The sequence below is a fragment of the Aphis gossypii genome, chromosome 2, assembly GCF_020184175.1.
Source record: "Aphis gossypii isolate Hap1 chromosome 2, ASM2018417v2, whole genome shotgun sequence".
Taxonomy (NCBI): Eukaryota; Metazoa; Arthropoda; class Insecta; order Hemiptera; family Aphididae; genus Aphis; species Aphis gossypii.
In genome coordinates, this window is record NC_065531.1 from 2,240,006 (window position 1) to 2,261,708 (window position 21,703).

Consider the following 21,703-nt stretch of genomic DNA (forward strand, 5'->3'; position numbering starts at 1 on the left):
TTTGTTAATTTGTAATCACATATTATTATAGTTTGAAGCACCTACCAATTCATGTGGATGATTTTAAACTATTTGCTTTCTCTATCAGGTCCAAACACGATAATTATAAAACGCAAATCGGATTTTTTTTTATACTTTAATGGTTTTAAAGTAGGTAATCTAAAGTAATCTATCTTTTTAGAATAAAATCGACCAGTACAAAATGTAGAAAAATTTTTTTAGGGTATTACTATTTGTCTAAACTTTAAATATTGTCTCAAAACAATTTCATAATCACTTCAATTTCACTGTATATTAGACTTAAGAAAAAAATACTGATTGATTTAAACGGATATTCAATAGTTATTTAAAAAAATATATTTAGAAAAATTAATTAATACGTCAACCTCAAAAATATCATATTTTCGTAGGTGATTTTACTCTAATGAGGTCAAAACATCTTCAATACCTGACAATATTATTCAATGAATTATGTTTTTTGTCTACATTTCGCGGAGATCTTAGAAATAAAACATACAGATATACTGCTGACATCATTTTAACAATAGATAAAACTTTATAAAATAGGCTTTGCCGCAATCTTCTACTACTATATGATTTAACTCATTTTCATCACAGCGGACCCAGCAAATCATGTATAAAAATTGTATAACAAATATCAATTAGTTTATATATCATATAACTTCTGGAGTTCACAGAATGACCACCTTTCTCTCTCCTTATATAATATTTATTTATAATGATGACTGTATTTTTCATCACTAATTTAAAAAAAAATATAATCAATCTATATAGATATCAATTTGCCATAGCTGACGACGCAAAAATCTATTCAAATCCATATATCATTGGTGTATTGTATATTTCTTCAAAAGTACTTAATTGATATTAATAACGAATAGTAAACTTTATAGTTTATATGACCTTTCACTAAACTAATCTAAAATATATCAACAAATGTCAATACTTCAACTTATCTCATGTTTTAAAACATAAAACTCTTTATTTTTATTTATTAAGTATCAAACATTATCCAACCACGTTAGGTACCTACTCTTTAATGAATGATTTAGGTTTATAGCCTTATAGGTAGTATATTAGGCAATTAACACCAAACTAAAGTTCAACTATCACCTATTAGTTAGGTACCAAAAATGAAGCTTTTTGTTTTCATTGGTATAATAAAACGTACCTAACTTATCTGAAATCCATAATTTAATCACATTCAAATGTATTTATAACTCACTCGTGCGATTTTTAGTTCAAAATATACTAGTTTAATTTTGCAATAAACAACAACACTCGACATACATTTCAATTCGAAAAGATTCAGAACAAAGTATTCGCTGTTTAAATGCTAATAATGTAGGTACTTACCTAATAAATCAAAAACTCCCTGCTCTACCCTAACCCCGTTTTAACGATTTTAATTAAATGTTATAAATCAAAAAGTATAAGTCGTAGTCTCATAGATACTTGAAAATTTCACCAGTTATATAGATTGGAATTTTCTTTAAATGATTTAATTTTCAAATTATTTCGTTTATTTTAAGGCTATTTATAGGCATTTGAAATATTCGTATTCGTATTTAATTAGTTTTTTTTTATTTGAAGTTGGATTTCAAATATTGATAACAATTCGTCAAAACCATGAATAGTTGAAAATTATTTTGTAGTTAAGAATTTATAAACATTTTTGTAAAAGTAGCATAGAGATAAAAATTCATTACTAAATTTTCCGTAAAATCTTACGATTGGCTTACAATAATTATAAAAGAACTTGTACGTAGGCCAATTAAAAAAATGTTATCCTTAGTTTAAATTTATTACAAAATCGATAATTCACGCATAAAACAACGATTTACAATCAAATACTATTAGATTTTTGTTATAGTTTAAAATTACTAATCGTAGAAACTTTACACATACGTCTGTTGTTTAAATTGGCATTTTCTATACAAGATTTATTACAGTTCATCAAAACATAAATTAAAACATTTTTCAATACCCAATGGAAAATATTATATATCATAGCTCTTAGACTGGCAATCATCTTCATTCAGAATCGTTTTTCGTATAAAATAATACCTACTATTAAATTCAAATTTAACACACCCATTATAATGACCTTCTATGTCCATGATCTACTCGATACGTATACTCTACAGCAGAGCGTTACCCACTTGATCATCCTTTTTTATTTTGTAGAAAAATTTTCAGAGCATTATTATAATTAAATTGTATAAATAATAAAATATTTGAGTGTAGGTAAAAGGTATCTAAGAGGTTCTTTTTGTATAATAGACTCTCTGGTCATCATTTGTAACTATTATCAACTACGAGATCGAAATTCTTATTTTATAAGTGAAAAAAATGTTTTAAAATGATTTAAAATTGTGTAACAAACAATATTTATAAAATAATTTTAATAATTTTTGGGACGATTAGAAGTTATATACAGCACATTATACACACATCACATCTAAACCTCATATTTTATCACTGTAATAATATAAGCGATCTGACCATCTGTAAATAATATATTTAATCGGTTATACAATCAAGGAGTGGAAACGTATTAATATAACAATTGCATTTTATATATCTCTTCAATAATCATCACTAATTTGAGTCAAATTAATTTCTCTAAAACCAATTAAAAAAATTTATTCAGAAAACTGTAAACGTTTTACACAATAAATATTTATAGATTTATAAATATATATTTAAATGTCAACATTAATTGTTCGCAGAACATTAAGCAATAAAACCAAGTCTAGGATACCAATATATTTTCTGTAATACGTACATTAAATATGATATGGTATAAACCAACTAATATACAAGTTTCATTAATGTGAATTTAACATTACCGAATAGGATGTTGTGAAATTCATACAAACAAAATGTTGTTATAGATTACAAGCAAATGCAACATACATAAAATATGAGAAAGGAATAATCGTTATTCAAAACAATGTGTATAACTTATTCTTAATCATATTTATTGAGACTACATACTAGCATTGTAACATTTAAAATTCAACAGAAATAATTAACTACTTCTTTTTCGTTTCTTCTTTATTTTCGCTGTTTTTATTCCAATCTTTGAGTCCTTTTGGCAATGTAGTGTCTTCGTCCATTGAACCTGTTCCTTCAACAAACTCTTCATATGTCGATTTTTCTTGGAACGGTCTGGGCCCCAAAAGTTCAATCATATCTTCTCTGCTAAGCACTTCTTGTTTTAACAATCTTTCGGCGACCTAATGAATGATTGAAAAATAATTTTTACAGATACTTATTAAGAACTTCATTATAGATAAGTTGAATTATGGTTTATAATTTATTTCACTAAATGTTTAACAGTTAATGTCTTGAGAAAATATTTTGTGTAATGGAACATTCTAGTAAATAGCATATTAATGATTAATGATACAATTACATGAACAAATTCATGAGATATTGAAACGAGAAATTAAGCTTCATCACTTATTAATAAGAATATAGACTACTATGAAAAATGATAGATTTACACAGTTTTAAATTGTATTATGTACATCAAGTTGTTTTATATGAGGTACAATCTGGTACATATATCCAGAGAGTAAGTTCCTGTATTATTAGTTTTTAAATTCTTGTTGATTTAACATGGGAAAAATTTGGTCACCCTCTCCCACTACACAAATAGCTCAGAACTGGCAGCTAGTGATTTTCATCTCAAAATCAGAACTTGGTGGCCAAAACTTCAATGACAATGACAAGTTGAAAGAATCTGTTAACACATGGTTGCATCACATGTGGCATCTTTCTATGATAGAGCAATACAAAAACTAGGTTAGGTTAATAGAGGTGACTACTAAACAGAAAAATAGCTTAATATTTGTGCTTAACATTCCAATAATTTATTTATTTTTTTAAATATATTTTACTTTTTTTTATTGCCCAATAATACTTATTTTCTGAATATACCTATTATTTAAAGTTATTAACTTTTATTTGTACTACTTAAGTGTTACCTATGTTTTATTATTCTATAATAAAATATTATGTAATTATATAATTTTTCATAACCTAAAAAGTAAAGACAACTCAATTTATACCTTAAAGTGTATTTACTACTTGTGCATAACTATTTCCCAAGTATACCTATTATATTAATCTATTATTACCTTTATAATATCGTCCTTGTGTTTTTTAACTAATTCCATAGTATCATCATATGCTTTAGAAACCAATATTTTTACTTCTGAATCTATCAAATGGGCTGTAGTTTCGGAATACGGTTTCTCAAATGTCATTTCTCCAGGTTGAGGCAAATCAAAACTAACATTACCAACTTTCTCATTCATTCCAAAATGTGCAACCTAAAATTCAAATAAATAAGTTATTATTGTAGTTAATTTTTTTAATTCTCTGAATACAACAATGGTTACAGTACCTGTGCATATGCGTTTTCAGTGACTTTTTTTAAATCGTCCTGAGCACCAGTAGTAATTTCATTAAAGAACACTTGTTCAGATACCCGACCACCAAGAGTCATACACATTCTATCAAATAACTGACGTTTTGAATACAAATATTGCTCTTTGGGTAAATATTGAGCATAACCTAATCCTTTACCTCTTGGTATAATTGAAACCTAATAATAGAAAAATAAATAATAAATATATTAAAATCATAAAAACTTGAAAAATCTGATACTTGACATGACATTATATTTAACTATCTTCATCTTTATTTTTTAAAAGTTATTATAACTATAAATAAAATCCTTTCATATTTTAAGTAAATGACAGACAAAGATAATAAAACTGAGTAACATGCCAATAAATATATATATAAACCTTTTACAATACTTTTAATAATGGATCTGCATATTGTAAGAACCAGCCACAAACAGCATGACCAGCTTCATGATAAGCAACTATTTTTTTCTCATCAGCTTGCAGAACTCTACTTTTCTTTTCCATACCAGCTACTACCCTCTCAATGGCTTGTTCAAAATGCTGTATTGAAATACTAGCAGCCAATTCTCTGGCAGCTATTAAAGCTGCTTCATTGCATACATTAGCAATATCAGCTCCTATAAAACAATAAAACAAAAAAATAATACCATCAGAATAAATTTATATTTTAAGAATTTTTGATTAAGAAAACATCTGTGTAAGACTAGATTTTTCTATTATATTATGTACCATATAGGATAAGGTAGGTATAATGTATATTTATGAAAAACTAACAATAGTTTACTTAAAAATAACAACATTTATAATTAATACCTGTAAAACCAGGTGTTCGAGCTGCTAACTTTCTAGCAGTCTCCAAAATATTCAAATTAGTTTTTAATGGTTTTAAGTGCACACCAAAAATGGATGCACGACCTTTAATATCAGGTGCTGGAACATAAATCTGTCGGTCAAAACGACCAGGACGCATTAATGCTTGATCCAAAACATCTACTCTATTGGTAGCAGCTAAGACTACTACGTTAGTAGTTGTATTGAAGCCTAAAAAATATAAACATTATTAGTAGATACAGTTATACCAAAAACTATTATATAATTATTGTATACCATCCATCTCTACAAGCAGTTGATTTAAAGTATTTTCTTGTTCAGAATGACCACCTACATTACGACCTCCTCTTTTTTTACCAACTGCGTCAATTTCATCAATAAATAATATACATGGGGCATGTTTTCGAGCCATAGTGAACATATCTCTGACTCTTGATGGTCCAACACCAACAAACATTTCCAAAAACTCTGAACCAGAAACAGATAGAAACGGAACATCTGCTTCACCAGCAGTTGCTTTTGCGAGTAACGTTTTACCAGTACCCGGAGGTCCTATAAGCATAGAAATAAACCATACAAATTATTAAATTATTCATTGATTACATGAGAAATTCAAAGTGGTTTTGTTAAAATAATCTAGATAAAGAAATATTTTACCTGTAAGCATTGCTCCTTTAGGAATTTTAGCTCCAAGATCCAAATATTGTTGTGGATTTTTCAAAAAGTTAACAAACTCCATGATCTCTATTTTAGCTTCTTCACAGCCAGCAACATCCCTAAATTAAATAATTAAGTTGAATAAATATAAACTATGAACATAATTTAATAATAATTTACTTGAAACGGACGTCAATATCTTTTGGATCTACAAGTTTAGCAGTAGATTCCATTACCCCTCCAAATAGTCCACCTCCTCGCCTACCACGGCCAGTCATCATTTCAGCCGACCTTCTCATCATAAACAATAAAAATCCAATGAATAATATAGTCGGAAGGAACCCTGAGAAACTGCTTGCTTCCAGTTCAGTTTTATAGACTACTGGTATAAAATTGGCTGGCTCTAAATTTAGTTCTAGTTGTGCATTTTCCAAACTTCTCTCAAAAGAATCTACACTACCAATGTTAAACCATAAAGTTGCCTGTAAAAATAATAATAAACATAATGTGAAGAATTATAGGATTCATTAATAACCATTAAATAAAATGTTATCTTACATTTCCATCAATAGAAGATCCCGGCTGTAGATTGATTCTAACCCATTTCTTGTTAACAACTTCTAATTTATCAACCACATGTCGGTTTAAATAACTGTAAACAAAAAATGAAAGAATCAAAAATATGTGTTTAAAATTAACTTTACTTGTGATGTAAAATAAAAATAAATCATCATTATAATTCAAAACTAATAGTGGTAACTAAATACTTACTTATTGACAAAATCTTTCCATGTGATTTCTTTATAGCTCATATTATAAAATGCAAGAAGACTGATTAAACCTATTGCACCAGCTACACCATAAAGTAACCATTTTTCTTTATCAGAATCACCTGAAGAACTAGATCTGAAAAAGAAAAATAGATAAATAAAAATTACAAATACCATTTAACATTTCTATTGTTATAACAGTAATTTAGATATTATTTTTAAAAATTAGGGAATAAATTATATTTTAAAATATTAAAATTTAGGTACCATCAAAATATTAACACTCAATATTTAAATCAGTTTTCATATGTAAATCAGACATACAAATTAGTATATAAAAATTATTAACTCAGCATGAAGAATTTTAATTATCTACACTTAATATGGTAGTTTACAATATTATAAATTTTAACAATACTTCTGTAATACATTGTAAGTATTAATTATTTGTTGATTGTAATTTTTTTAAACTTTTATTAAAACATATGTGAAAAATTAACATTAATAATTAAGTAACAAGACTTAATGATAAAAGTTGTTGGGCTATGATTGTTGGCATATTACCATTTCAATAAGAGTACAAATTGCACCATATTGCAAAATCTAAACAAACCAATTAAGTCATTATTTCTACCCATAAGGTATAATGTTATATGACAAAATATAATATAATATTTTATATTATTTTGATTGATATAATATAATAATTTTATTAAAAAGATTTATTTTAAGGATTATTATAACAACTATCCAATCATAGGTATATACTTTGTAAGCTATCGATGTCAACAATGTTGTAAAATCAAACTAGAAAAAAATTCAAGTTATTACCTACTTAAGTTGATAAAAAAAAAAAAATCAATGTGTACAACTCTATATAGAAAAAAACAATAAGATAATTGGTTATCACTATTCAGAATAGATGTTTTTAAAAATAAAAAATACACACAATTCAATAAGTGATGAATATCTCTATCACTAACCTAAAAATTCACAAATTAAGAACATTTTTTATTTTAAATATAGAAATGATGGGTATTTATTTAAGGTACATGATATAACGATAAAACGTACTAACCCTTGTGACATTCGATTGATCTTTTTTTTAAATGCAGAGTCGAAAGAGGTTGGTTTGCTAGCAGGTCTTTCAGACTTTTTGTCATCTTGTTTGGATTTTTTGTCTTTATCAAAATACTTTTCAAAACCTGTAGGTGGTTTTTCACACAGATTTGTCCACTGTTTGAGAACTGTATTTAAACTAGGTAATACTTGACGCCTGCTCAGAAGACTCAATTGACGGTTTAACTATAAAACAAACAAACCAAAAATTATCGAATTCTTTATTTTCAAAACTTGTCTCATTTTAAATTCCAAACTATTACGATTTCGACCACTTACTGCGAAATTGTCTAATTGGCCCGTACGAATACCATTCATCAACAGTCTCTCAACCTTTTTCGATATGGTAAAAAATCTCTGCGACATGTCTACAAAATAACTAGATACCTATTAATACAATTTAAATACATACAACGGTCAACGTTTAAATAATAATGTTGCATAAATATAAAGACGAATAAATTTTAAATAACATTTTCTATTTTTCTCATAATTATTCACAGACTACAGAAAACGAGTGTTATCAGATGACAAAAATTAACCCTGCCATTCATAGCGGTCTCTGCAATCTGCTTTACAGCAGAATTGTTGAATAGTTCGATGGTCTGTGATAACGAGCAGTGCCGCCAACCGTGCTTTTCTCAGTCAAAGGACTTGCACTTCCCGGGCATTTTCGAACACCTCGACATCGTTCACTCATTTATGTACTAGATCGAAATAATAATAGTGATAAAATTCGTTAAATTAAATCGAATAAGACTCACACAACATTTTAAGTTGCCAACCGATACATAAAAGAAAAATAATTAGTTAATTTGAATAAAAATTTTAAATACGACCTTTTTAGATTCAGAGTGATAAAAATAGTTTTCTAAATAGATTATAGTTTCTTTATCTATTATTAAATTAAAATGTTATTTATTTAATCTTAGAGTCGAAGACAGAAGAAAGAAGCAAGACTACTAATAAGATAGGTGCTGTCATCAACTATTATTAATTCTATTATTAATCCGACCGACATAACAACTTTATATATTATTATATGTATATTGTAAGTACGCTGTACAGGCAGAACTGCACTGAACATAAGCTTACCATGCTTATGTTTCAAGGTGTATTATATTAAAAAATCAATTTTTTTTTTATTATTATTTGTAAAAAAATAGAAATACAATTTATACATATACAATAAGAATTTATGTTAATACATTTTTCTGAAAAGAAGCCCCTCCCCTATTGGAAGCACTTCTATATATTATAATCAAAAATTAAATCTAATAAAGAATTTTTGAGTATAAAATAATATTTAAAAACATTTTGATATATTAATCTATGGTGATTAGAAAAATGTATATTACAAACATAAAAAAAAGTTGTGAAATCAAACAATGTAATATTATGTAAGGATGTTATAAAATATTTTATTATATGGGCTATAAATATTATTTTATATCTAAAATATTTATCAAATATTTACCTATTAATTTTTAGTTTTTAACATATAAGTCATAAATTAAATACGTCATATTGTAGTGTCTTCAAGCTTTTGAACTAGGTTAAATAAAAATCTTGAGAATGCTTTTGACGGTCTCGATCTTGAATTTGAGAAGTTTCATGTTGAAGGTAGAAAAAGTCAAAGAAAAGACAGTAATTTGTAAATTAATAACTAATAAGTTGTTTATCAAATATAATTATATAATACTTTGTAAAATTAGTGGACATAGTTTGAAAAATTAGTAAATTTAAGACTTTGATCTGAAACTCAAATACAAACGGCGATGTTAGGGCGCAGCCCATAATGACTCGACTAAGTCCGATGATTTGGGAGATAAGATCAATTATAGTTCGTATATAGCGTACCGAGATTCGTATAATAATGATATATACTTATATATTGAGTCTCGACTGGAAAAATACACATTAGAGATGTTCTAGGTGGTGGATCAAAGAAGCCAAAAATGTGTTGATATAACGTTTTAGATGATTTATGATGTGCGATTTTGATTGTTTCTGTCTTTCTGATGATTCCTTATAGGAACATTGCGGTGTCTCGACAACACCCTTATACGCTTTCCAATATCGACTAGGTATAATAATTATGTATATATTATAATAGTTAGTACACATTTATGATAATTCATAGTAAAATAGAACAATGTATAGTAAAGCGGTGTTGCCGGTAATTCGTATTTGATTTAAATAAGTGTCCAAAATGGACATGAAAATAATAATACAATGCCTAAACTCATTGTAGTTAGTTAACTCGAATATTTCATAAATATAAGATGTCTATCAATGTTCCTGATGTACCTATTTGATGTTTTTTTTTTGTTTTGTTTTTAAAAACGATATTTTCGACTATGAATTTGATTTGTTGATGAACAACCTTTGATTAAAATCAGGCAAGCATCACTATACATCCCATTATATTCAAAATTAAATCCTAAACGATATACCTATGTAATTCTCTCTTGCTGCAGTGGTCTGTGCATATAAATATTATAATAATATTTTTTTTTTTTAGCTAATGGCCTTAGTCACCGGGCTTAAGTTCAATAAAAAAAAATATATATATTATTACGTCACGCTCACCACACACAATAATAATATAATAATATATATTATCAGTATAGGATACCTCTTCAAGGTAAACTCGTTGATACATAGAAGATATATTATGAAAAAAACAATCGAATATAGATACCCTTAACTGCTGCGGTCGGACGCCGGCGAGTCAACCCGTTAAATCCCGTTAAATTATATACGACCCTCCACAAATCCAGCTGGATCATGCACGTTTCAAGTGCTAGGTGGGGGATATACGGGTATTATACTCGCCAAGGATAAGCTCTCCTCTATCACGTGAGTTATGGGTTACATTAGTTAACAATCGCCGTAGTCTTCGTAGGCCGCTTTTAATGTCACATTTAATAACACACCTAAATGTTAAAATAATAACTGCTTGAAATTATCAGGCTTTTATAGGTAATCTGGCATAGTACAAAATCTATTGCATGATCATTAACTGCTCGTGAATAAGTTGATCACTGGAAGACGGAGAAAAAGATGTGCATGGGAGTAAGAAAATATAATAGTATTGGCTAAAAAAACCGCTGGCTTGCATCTATAGGATTAATGCTGTAATAAAACAATGTGTAAACATAAAACGATAAAAAAAAACTCTAACCAAACTGACGCATAACAAATAGGTTATATACTTGTCGACAATCATCAATAATTTCACGTTATTTCATTTACTGGATGATTTACAAATGCGATACTTACCTACACGTACGTAACGTACATTGTTTCATTTAATATTATAATATACATTTGTTGAAATTTAGATTTTTTAGAATTTCGAAGAATAATAAATACAATATTTTTGAATTGATATTAATTATGTTGTTATAATTTTCAAACAATATCTGCTGGGACTTGACTTTTACGTTTATTTTGGTTTTTATAAAATAGATAGGTACATATTTTTATTAAATTTTAAGCTATTAGGTACCTATTTTGTCTTATTTATATTATGAACGCTGATGATAACTCGTCGTATTTAGATCAAAAAATACCGGGTATGATTATTACTTTACGCAATACATGTATACATGTGCAGTGTGCATTATAGGTGTTAGTACTTTAATATTATGTTAATATAATGATAACAATGTAATGCCATTGCAGCATTAAAAGCAGTTTAAATTTGGAGTAAACAACGATCAGAACCCATCATCTTTTATAATACATATTAATATAAACTATAATCTATAGTCTATATTGTTTACTTACGCATATCAAAAATATTGTTTACAGTTGATCGGTCGTGTCGCCATCTTCGTATAATATTATCATATAGTTTTATTACTTTTACTCGTATTATTATGAAATAGTTAATGATATTACTATCACCGACGAAAACTTGACATGACACGATGTCACCGTTTTCTCGAATTTTAATAATGTGTTATTAATTGACGTGAATATATATGAAATCTAAAAACATTGAAAAAGTTGTTATATTACGACGCCTTGAAAATGTCATTAGAAAGAAATAATAATAATAATAATAATAAGTTGTACTCGTGCAAGTGAAACTCGAAAGCATAAATTCATGGCATACGCTATTACAGTATAATAAATTGCAATACTTACTTACCTACATAATATTATATTATTTTAACATTTATATTTGAATGTTTATTGATTTTGAGCTTTAAACTTGAACTAAAAAAGTATACAATCCCATATAAAGTGCATTGAAAATAGTAATTGTATTACATAGAAAATTAACACACATATACAATAAATATATATTATATATTATTATGTATAATCATAACGTTTTATTCAGCAATTTTTCATTTTTATGAGATGTGTAGGATGCATAACGTTTATATTATTATAATAAGAAGTTTGAAATTATATACTATGATGATTAATGATACAACGGTTTGTGTTTGTACAAAAAAATATATTCATAACAAGCAAAAAACACTTGCTACAAATTTACAGGTCCTGCTAAATGATTAAAATAAAAACCTTATCGAAAACATTAGTTGTTTTTGGATCGTTATAGTTTACCATCGTATAAAACATTAGTAATATTATCTACTTAGTATTGAAAATTGTCACAAAATTTAGTAATCTGCAGTTTAAAAAAATTGTGAAGTTGTTGTATTATACTAGTTAGTAGTTATTATGTTTTTGTACATTGTATTAATTGTAGCATAACGGTGGTTTTGATACTATTTAGAATAATAAATTATATTTTATTTTTTTTAAATTATGTTTAAGAACTTTTATCAGATATTTAATAGATTATTTAGTTATTACCTATATTATATTGACTATTTTTATAATATTAAGTACCTATACAATTATCATATAATATGTATATTTTATAATAAATAATTATATTTCTAACAATTAAAAATATTTGGTCAGTTTTGGTGATTTGTAGAATTACTTATTAGGTATATTTTCAGTTTCCATTTGAATTCATGAAATGGCTAAAAACAAAAGTTAGTTTCAAATGGAAAGTAAAATTTAACAATAAATTAGGTACTATTAAACAGGTAAAAATAGTATTAAATATAAATATTAAATTAAATAATAAATAATATTATTATAAAATATACCTATATAAATATATAAATAAATAATATTTGTTATAAATTTAGCAACAAATAAAATAAATTTTATTTTTTTTAATTAACTAAGTTTAAAAAAAGTAAGTAGTTATATAATAAATTGAACTATAATATTATTGTAATCTCTAATTTTTATGAAAAATTATTTTATAAAATCCAATCCAATCAACCTGTATTAAAATTTAAAAATTAATTTAAATTAAATTAAAAATCATTATTTCTTGATGTAAAATAGTTCAGATATTCAACACGATATCATCATTTATTTTATGGTGATATCACAATAACGAAGACTAGTTTATTAATTTAAACTTACTGTCAATAACAGATTTTTTTAAATTTCAAAAATTTGCAAATAATAATATATAGTAAACAATTAATTTAAAATGTTGGTGTAATACTCATTCTATATTATTCTGATGCTTTCGTTCAAAATTATTACTTAATAGGATACTTATTACAATGGGACATACTAAAAATAGGTAATAACATACTATATTATGATTAACATTCAGATAGAAATAGGTAGGTCACTATTAAAATAATACTTTTATACATTTATATTGTTACACAACAATTATTTAAATAACAATTTCAACAAATAATATGACAATGAAATAGGTATAATGAAGATAAATCTAAAATACAATAAAGTACAATAGTCAATATTCACTGGGATTGTTAACCTTATTGTGTTATATATAGTTATAGTTATTTATTTTTATTAGTTATATTTTAATTCAAAAATTGACTAAGTATACAATTAATTTCTCAGTTTTACTTAAACAAAAACTGAAGACATCATGTTATACATGAAATATTTATTCATAAATTGGATAATAGTATTTGTATTTCTATATAATCCAAGTTAATGTAAAAACGAAATGAAGCTATGAAGGTATATATGATAAATACCATCTCTTTGTATCCACCTTCCACTTTGTAAATTGAGTGTCAGCGTGTTAAATTTTGGATTTTAACAAATGGCCGAGAAAACGTTTAGACTTGAAATTTAATAATGAAAATTGTATGTAAATAACTAATTGTTTAAAATTTGTGTGTATTATATATATATGAAAATTATGTAATAAATTATGTAAATAAAAGCAATACACATGAATATGGTTATTAAAAATCGTTTAAGATCTAGATATAGAATTATAAATATTTAATATTTTTGAAAAACATTTTTAAGAAGGTTTTATCAGATGTTTTAGTAACTAATATTATTTCTATAATATCAATTAAATAAAAATTACATATGGTCATCATTTAATACAAATTATATATATCAATTTATCATTAGGTACTATGTTTTAAAAATAAGTACGTGATACGCGATTTTTAGAAATACAACTAATAATACCATTAATACTTATAGGTGACTCATACTATTGCTCTATTAACTTTTATAATATATGAATTACATCAGACAAACTTAAATAGTCATGTCAAATTAATTTTAGTAATAGCCGAAACTCCAGCGAATAAACTTTCATGTATTAGTGTTATTATCATTAACTGGTATAAAAAATAGATTACTTGATCAAATCTGAATTTATTTATGATAATTTGGAATAAAATTCTCAGTTAATATATTTTCAACTGTTTTTTGTAGTTCTTAGGGCGATACTTGGATTATGTTGTTGATAAGTGGCTACAGAAAAAATAGATAATATTTTCGCTACAATGAATATAATACTATAATTGTGTATTAAAGTAAAGAAACTATTAAACTCATCATTTTATAAACAACACAAAATACATATGAATATGGATTTATAATTTTTATCAAATTGTTTAGAGAAAGAGCGAATACTCAATCATCTTAAAACATACTTACTATTGATAAAGACAGTTGAGTATTTATGAGTGGGCGATGTGGGAAAAATAAAATTCAATAAATATATATAATTAATATCATACATAAATACATAATTGTTAAATTGAAATAATTAATTGTATTTCATGGATATAAAAGTGTAAATAAGTGAAATTGAGTATAATTATCTTGATTTTAGCATTAGAAAATACCTAAAACAAACCTAAAATAAAAATATTTTCTTATTCTAATTGAAATAATACTGTTTAATTTTGTTTGAATAATATAAACTCTATATTTTAGTTTTAATATTATTTAATTGGTGTACGTATAAATGTCTATATTTTGTAATAATATTGTTCTTCATTAATTTTTTTGAAATAAGTGTTTATGTAATCCTGTTCTGTAATCTGATTTCAACTAATATGAACTCTGTTGATGGGGAATTAATAATTATTTTTATACGTGAATAATTAAACCATTTATTTAGTTCTTGTTTGAGCTTCATAAATTATACTATAATAACTAAAAAGTATATTGTATTCCATAAATATTTAAAAATAGTAGATTAAAAAGGCTTAAATTCTACAATAACAATATTGCAGCTATAAACTTCTTTTTTAAGTGTATAATAAAATCGAATTTTGAATGTCCCGTAAATAAATGTTTTTGGAATATTTGCGTTTAAAAATAATGATGTATCCACCGCCGAAGCCGTATAAATGCCCTAAAAGATTTAAAGTATACAATTATTTAATATTATAAGTGATTCAAATAGTATCATTATATTATAATTAATTTATATTGTTTACAATAAATAATATTTTTCAATAATATTCAATTGATCTTATCATTAATTAAAAAAAAAATAATTTAATATATAATTTGATATACTTGTCCTGTGATGATAGCGGGGATCGTGCATAATATTAACCAAGTTAAATTTGATTAGAGTCACTTCCATAGTAATTTGATAAAATTATATTCAAAAATTGATATTAAATAATTATATATAGAAGTTAATATACCGGAAGTATAGGACATGTGGCATTCTTAAACCCTAATCCGTCCATCACAGTGGTCCACGTAGTTCCCATTAAACGCCTAAATGAAGAGCAAGCATTTGGCGATTTGTGATATAACGTATTGTCTTTCCAATTTCCATTTTCATCTTTGAAGGAAAAATTTGTTTCAAACTGTGAAAAAAAACTAACAGCTTAATATTATATTATTATCAAAACAGTAACATAATATTATATTTTAAATATAGCAACAAATACAATTTTTTTACGAATGTTTGCATTCATGTAACTTAATTACATTCCAGTCCGGTTGACGGTAGCCATCCGGGAGGGTGTATTATATTATGTTTGAACAATAAAGTAATCTTTGTTTGTTTATTTATTTTTATTTGCTATGTTGGAGTATAATTGTAAATACAAATTTTTTTTTTTTTTTATAAATATTGAATTAATCGTACTTACAAACAAAGTGTCGTCAAATAGAACGCTACTGTTTGTACTCCCTCTGATTTCAGTCACATTGGATTTGTGATTATAGCTCAAGTAATAACTATGTCGTATTTTATGGTTTTGTGAAGATTCACATCTGCTTATCTGTTTGAAGATCATTTTATATGGACCCTAAACAGAGGAATATATTTATTATGTATAGCCGATACCGTATTTAAAACTATAAAATATAGTATAATAAGTATGTTGTTATAAAAAGTTTTGAACTTATTTGTTAGTTTATTAATTACAACATTAGCTTTTTTAACTAAGCAATGAATATATTGGTTTAATAATAATGTGTATTTTCACTATTAATTTGTTTATATTATTAGAGAAGAAAAAAATACTTCAATCCTTAACATTTGAAAATCATTTCTGGTAGAAAATTGAATTTATTAGTGACTATGGTGAATCGGATACAGTGTTAATTATCAAAGAAAAATAATAAAATAATTTACTCGCTTGTATTCGAAAAATATGGAATTTAATCGTGAATTGTTACCATAATCCTTATTCTTGAACATAGCTGTTTTAATATCTATTTTTATTGTTTTTATTTAATCATATTCGATAAATATTATTTTTTTATGGTAATTATTATAGAACAATTATTATAGAACTAATATACTATACTTATTTACCACACGATGATTAACAGAATATTAGTAATTTCAATATTTTTCATTACATCAAAAATAAAATAAAATTATTAATATTGTTTTAGAATTTTGTTTTTATGTTTATAACCCAAATCTGCAGATAGTGTAGGCATTTTTTGTTATAACTTATAAGATAATAATCTAAATAGTTGTGTTAATTTTATTTGTGTGATAATATTAATTAAGTTATTATCATAATTATCTAATAAAAAAAAAAAACTATGAACTATGGCTATTTGGTAATAAATACTCCGAAACAGCATTTTGAATAACATGTTACTACATTTTTATTGTATGAAATCATTTTTATAATAAAATTATAAATATCACTAGATTTCATAAAAAAATATTTTTATTGGTACCTAAATTATTTATTTTTAAAACGTGATACCTAATTTATTATGCTGAAGTCTTATTTTATTATTATTTTATGTTCTTTATTTATATGTCAATAAATCGACATGTGCAGTTAATATAACACTTAAGTGTATAGTGTCTGAAGATAATAGTTTGAGTATTTACGTATACATATACATAATATATAATATATATTATAATATATGTATCATGTATTATGTATATATAAAATAAAAATTTAAAAGTATCATTGTGAATTATTTCTAAAACTCCATTATTTATTAAATTAAATTAATTGAATTTTAATACCTAAAAGTTATCTGTATCATATGCAATTGATTACTTATTTAGTTTGTTAATAAAATACTTTTCGAACTTTCAATACAATTGAATATAAGATTAACTATTTTATTTTATAAAAACATTTTTAATTTTTCCTTTAGAACGCCCCTCAGACTTCCCATATAATTTAATTACATCTGCCAATATTGAAAATATTGTTATTAGACTTTGTCATACATTTACATTTACAAAATATATTGAAGAAATGAATAAAATGATCAACAATAGATTGTTTCCACTTAAGATTGATGTGCTGTTTCTGTTTAATATTTAATTTTCCTTGTTTTTGTATTGAAATTAAATTTTAAGTTATTTTGGTTTTATTTTTTTATTTTTTAGTTATTTTTAATCATTTTGTTTATATTTATATCTCACAAAAGAAAATTACCTTTACTGAAAAATATGTTTATCACCGATATTGTCATTACCCCAACATTACATTATCGAAATCATAATACGATATTATAAATGTTCACTTACGATTGGTAATTTAGGAAAAATATTAAGTGCTCTCGATCCAATACATAATAATAACACTGTTAGTGAATAAATAAGAAAAAGGTTCATAATGGTGAGTATAATTTTAGTTTTTCATAGACATTAAGATTTAATAAAATATATAAAACACAAAGATGTAACTATTTTACAGCTTGTTCCCCGGTAACATAAATAATGAATGCAATTGATTGTAACAATTTTATTGTATCATATTATATTATATCTTTAGGGTATAATTATCTTGATTGGCGTCGTGTTTGAAAATTGTAGTTATTATTTAATATGTCATTGTGTTTGGCATCATATATTTTATGATATTTTATTCTCACAGATATTTAAAATTTTTTGACAATATTCGTTGATAATATTTTATTAAATAGGTAATTATAAATATATAAAATATTATAAAAATATGTTTAAATTAATGACGCTCAGAAGAAAATCTATAACAATAAATGTTAACTATTACAAACTTGTTTTGTAATGTGATACGAGACAAAGGTTCAAAAGAGGGTATGAATAAGAAGTAATAATACAATATGTAATGTAAAACATTTAGGAATTATTTTAAAAATTACTACCGTTGTTTTGCAAAAAATAATATTATAAGCTTAAAGGATAATATTTTATTGAAAATAATATGAAAACATTTATATCGGGGTTTAATACAACATATTATATGTATTATATAGTATAATTAATATGATATAGTGTCAAAAATAAGTAATAACTAACCACATTTTAAAGCAGTTGCATATTTTTAATTATTAAGAACATTGTAAGTAATTAATATTAATAAACATGTTAACTTAGTAGTTTACTAGGAGTTATATGCAAATAGTTTATCACTAAATATAATACTAAATACGATCGGAATTTTATTAAAAGATCAAATTATAGTATAATTTTAATACTATATTATAAAACTATTATATGTTTTTTTTTTATATGTTCGCAAAATACTATGTCTAAGAATTTAAGTTATCTCAAAAACGAAAAAGTCGGCTAAATAAGTGTAATAGTAGGTAACTGTAATATTTTAAAACATTTGTGATTTTCTTAAAGTGTAACCTAGCTACAATGTAATACAATAAAACGAATAATGTTTGATAAACTAAACTACAACTCAACGTTTACAATACAGTAATAATAATATTTTAATAGTTTTCTTTTCAAAAATTCGTGTTACTTTTTCGTACATCAGAATAGTGTAGTATAACTCTTAACTAACTAGAACGATAATGATGTTAGCAAATTGAAGAATTCTACATCAATTACTCCGGAAGGTCATTTTTTTTAGCATAGTGATGAACCTTTATTTATCCCCTTTCAAGATATTGACGATCATGCTGTTGGCGTTACTCGAATTTTCCACCGTAGTTGTGAACGCCGCGCCATTGGCTTTGGAAAACGAATGGACGGCGGTGGTCATACCCATTACACGAGCACCAGTCACTACCCATCAAGTACGAAATGCAACGAAAATCGAACCTTTCCAAAAGTGGTGGAACTCAATTGCTACGAGTTATCCGAAACGATTCTGGACGACGGTGAATTATTTCCCCTTAAACAGTACTTTTCGTAGATTTTCTTACAGTGGTATGGACTTAAGTAAAAATTACAATGGTAAGAATCCTCACGATGAAAAAAAATTTGGTAAAAATAAGCACGAGAAGAATAAAGGTGGTAAGAACCGCTACGATAAACACTGTGGTAAAAACCTTCACCGGGAGCACTGTAGCAAGAACCAGTGTGATAAGCCCTTTGGAAAAAATCGCCATGAAAAGCACTGTGCTAAAAACCAAAACAGCGACGGTCATCATGGTAAGAATTACCATGAACAAAACAAGCTGCAGAAGATGAAAAAATGCAACAAGCGCAAAGAGTTTATCGTAGACAATAAGGTTAGTGTCATATAAATTATTCATTTTTTTTACGTATCTGTCAAACTGGTCAGTGGTGGGGCTAAGTTATACACAAACATTTTCGAAGAGATTGTAAATGTTTTGTTGTTAAAGTGCGTATTTGAATTAATCTTTCTATACATTTGTGAAGTCGTCTCGGGTTTTTGAATGATTTTTTTCTATACAATATTTTCTATCTTAGAATATTATAAAAATACAACCATATTTGTTATTAAAAATATACTTGGCATAATGCAAAAGTTGACCGTAATTGAAAATTGAGTGTATTTAAATTTAAATTAATTAAACTGATACAGTGGGTTATGGTAAAATCACAAGTAATTCAGCTATAATTCTGCTATTTTTGGATGGTTACATTTATTTATAACATACAAATTAATAAAACCGAGAAAATTAATAATAGTCAATCCAAAAATTAAAAAAACTATTTTTAAAATTTCAAATATTGTACACAATTTATAATTTTTCAATAAATCGATTGCAATCTGTGGATCGTTACATAGTGACCCGCAGTTATTTTGTTATGATATTTATAGCGGAATCATAAACTATAATATTATATATGATATTGTTACTTTTAAAAGTACAATAGAATTTACCGTTTTATCGCAGTGTGATAATGACTTATACGACTTTAGGCCTCTAGGGATACCTAGACCACATGTTAAACGTTGAACATCATATTAATAAAATAGTTTTTACAATTAAACAGTCATGCGCTACGTAGGGTGTTCTTATATTGATATATCATTTGATTTTACAGGTTATTGTCCACATCAATAAAAGTCGAACGCCTAGTACGACACTATTACCGGTAAAAACAACGGTACCAGTTCTGGTCTCGACCACGCATAAATGTGTTGAGAAGAGTAGTATTTTCTCGTTTGTTGACATATGTATACTGATATATTGTATATGTTTTTTGATAGCCGTATGTTTAATACGTATGTGATATAAAATCGTTTTTTTCACTTTGTTAATTTTTACATAATTTGTATATACCTAAAACACATAATTATATTTAATAGTTCATTACAGTATAATAATAATAAATATTTATCTGTGTAAAACTGTCTTAATTCATTGAATAATATATCGATGATTCAAATGATGATGCTAGCAAACTATAATTTTAACTTATAAACATACATACTATTATACAAGTATGTTAGTTCAGTCGATATTTTAAAGGCAATAAAGTGTAACAGAACAATTTTTTTTTTTTGGAATAAACTTTTTATTGGAAGTTGATGAAGAAAAATAATTTTGAAAAACTGTTTCAACAAACAGATAAATTGAATTATTAAAGAATTAGATTTATTTTATTTTGAAAAATGATTTTCCGTATTAAAAAGTCCCAATATCATTTTCATTAACTCGTCATAAATTACCGTGGTAAAATATCAAAATTTTAAATAATTGTCAGTCATTCTAACATTTAAAACTATCTCTAAACACAATTTATTTAACATGCCTATGATCATATATTAGAGTTCGTGTCTTAGTAGACTAAAAACATTTAATCACATGACTATAACGTTCGGCCGTAATTTCGTAACGATATAACTATGGAAACTATCTGCTATA

General features: G+C 25.5%; 3 protein-coding genes across 3 annotated transcripts; 1 reads left to right on the forward strand and 2 right to left on the reverse strand.

Moving 5' to 3' along the window:
- Window positions 1–2,775: 2,775 nt before the first annotated feature.
- LOC114123696 (AFG3-like protein 2) lies at window positions 2,776–8,374 on the reverse strand. Its single transcript, XM_027986759.2, has 12 exons — window positions 8,123–8,374; window positions 7,803–8,029; window positions 6,726–6,860; window positions 6,513–6,606; window positions 6,135–6,436; window positions 5,955–6,073; window positions 5,574–5,849; window positions 5,280–5,507; window positions 4,857–5,083; window positions 4,439–4,639; window positions 4,170–4,364; window positions 2,776–3,263 (listed from the first exon to the last, which is right to left on the reverse strand). The coding sequence occupies exons 1-12, from the start codon at window positions 8,207–8,209 to the stop codon at window positions 3,060–3,062; spliced, it is 2,295 nt and encodes a 764-aa protein (XP_027842560.2). The 5' UTR covers window positions 8,210–8,374; the 3' UTR covers window positions 2,776–3,059.
- A 6,811-nt stretch (window positions 8,375–15,185) lies between these two features.
- LOC114123718 (uncharacterized) lies at window positions 15,186–18,347 on the reverse strand. The gene is made up of 4 exons (XM_027986783.2): window positions 18,174–18,347; window positions 16,306–16,464; window positions 15,850–16,017; window positions 15,186–15,548 (listed from the first exon to the last, which is right to left on the reverse strand). The coding sequence occupies exons 1-4, from the start codon at window positions 18,258–18,260 to the stop codon at window positions 15,390–15,392; spliced, it is 573 nt and encodes a 190-aa protein (XP_027842584.2). The 5' UTR covers window positions 18,261–18,347; the 3' UTR covers window positions 15,186–15,389.
- Window positions 18,348–19,274: 927 nt separating this feature from the next.
- LOC114123686 (uncharacterized) lies at window positions 19,275–21,186 on the forward strand. Its single transcript, XM_027986746.2, has 2 exons — window positions 19,275–20,095; window positions 20,880–21,186. Exons 1-2 carry the CDS (start codon window positions 19,499–19,501, stop codon window positions 21,066–21,068), a joined length of 786 nt encoding a protein of 261 aa, XP_027842547.2. The 5' UTR covers window positions 19,275–19,498; the 3' UTR covers window positions 21,069–21,186.
- The last annotated feature ends 517 nt before the right edge of the window (window positions 21,187–21,703 follow it).

Bases quoted from the DNA above. Each gene is read 5' to 3' on its own strand.
- LOC114123696 (XM_027986759.2), bottom strand. From the start codon at position 8,209: ATGTCGCAGAGATTTTTTACCATATCGAAAAAGGTTGAGAGACTGTTG. The intron at 6,861-7,802 runs GTTAGTACGTTT...TTTCTTTTTCAG, and splicing joins ATCAATCGAATGTCACAAGG to ATCTAGTTCTTCAGGTGATT. The intron at 4,640-4,856 runs GTATTGTAAAAG...TTCTATTATTAG, and splicing joins ATGCAGATCCATTATTAAAA to GTTTCAATTATACCAAGAGG.
- LOC114123718 (XM_027986783.2), bottom strand. From the start codon at position 18,260: ATGAACCTTTTTCTTATTTATTCACTAACAGTGTTATTATTATGTATT. The intron at 16,465-18,173 runs GTAAGTGAACAT...TCCTCTGTTTAG, and splicing joins TTTTTCCTAAATTACCAATC to GGTCCATATAAAATGATCTT. The intron at 15,549-15,849 runs GTATATTAACTT...TAAATCTTTTAG, and splicing joins CCACATGTCCTATACTTCCG to GGCATTTATACGGCTTCGGC.
- LOC114123686 (XM_027986746.2), top strand. From the start codon at position 19,499: ATGAACCTTTATTTATCCCCTTTCAAGATATTGACGATCATGCTGTTG. The intron at 20,096-20,879 runs GTTAGTGTCATA...TTGATTTTACAG, and splicing joins AGTTTATCGTAGACAATAAG to GTTATTGTCCACATCAATAA.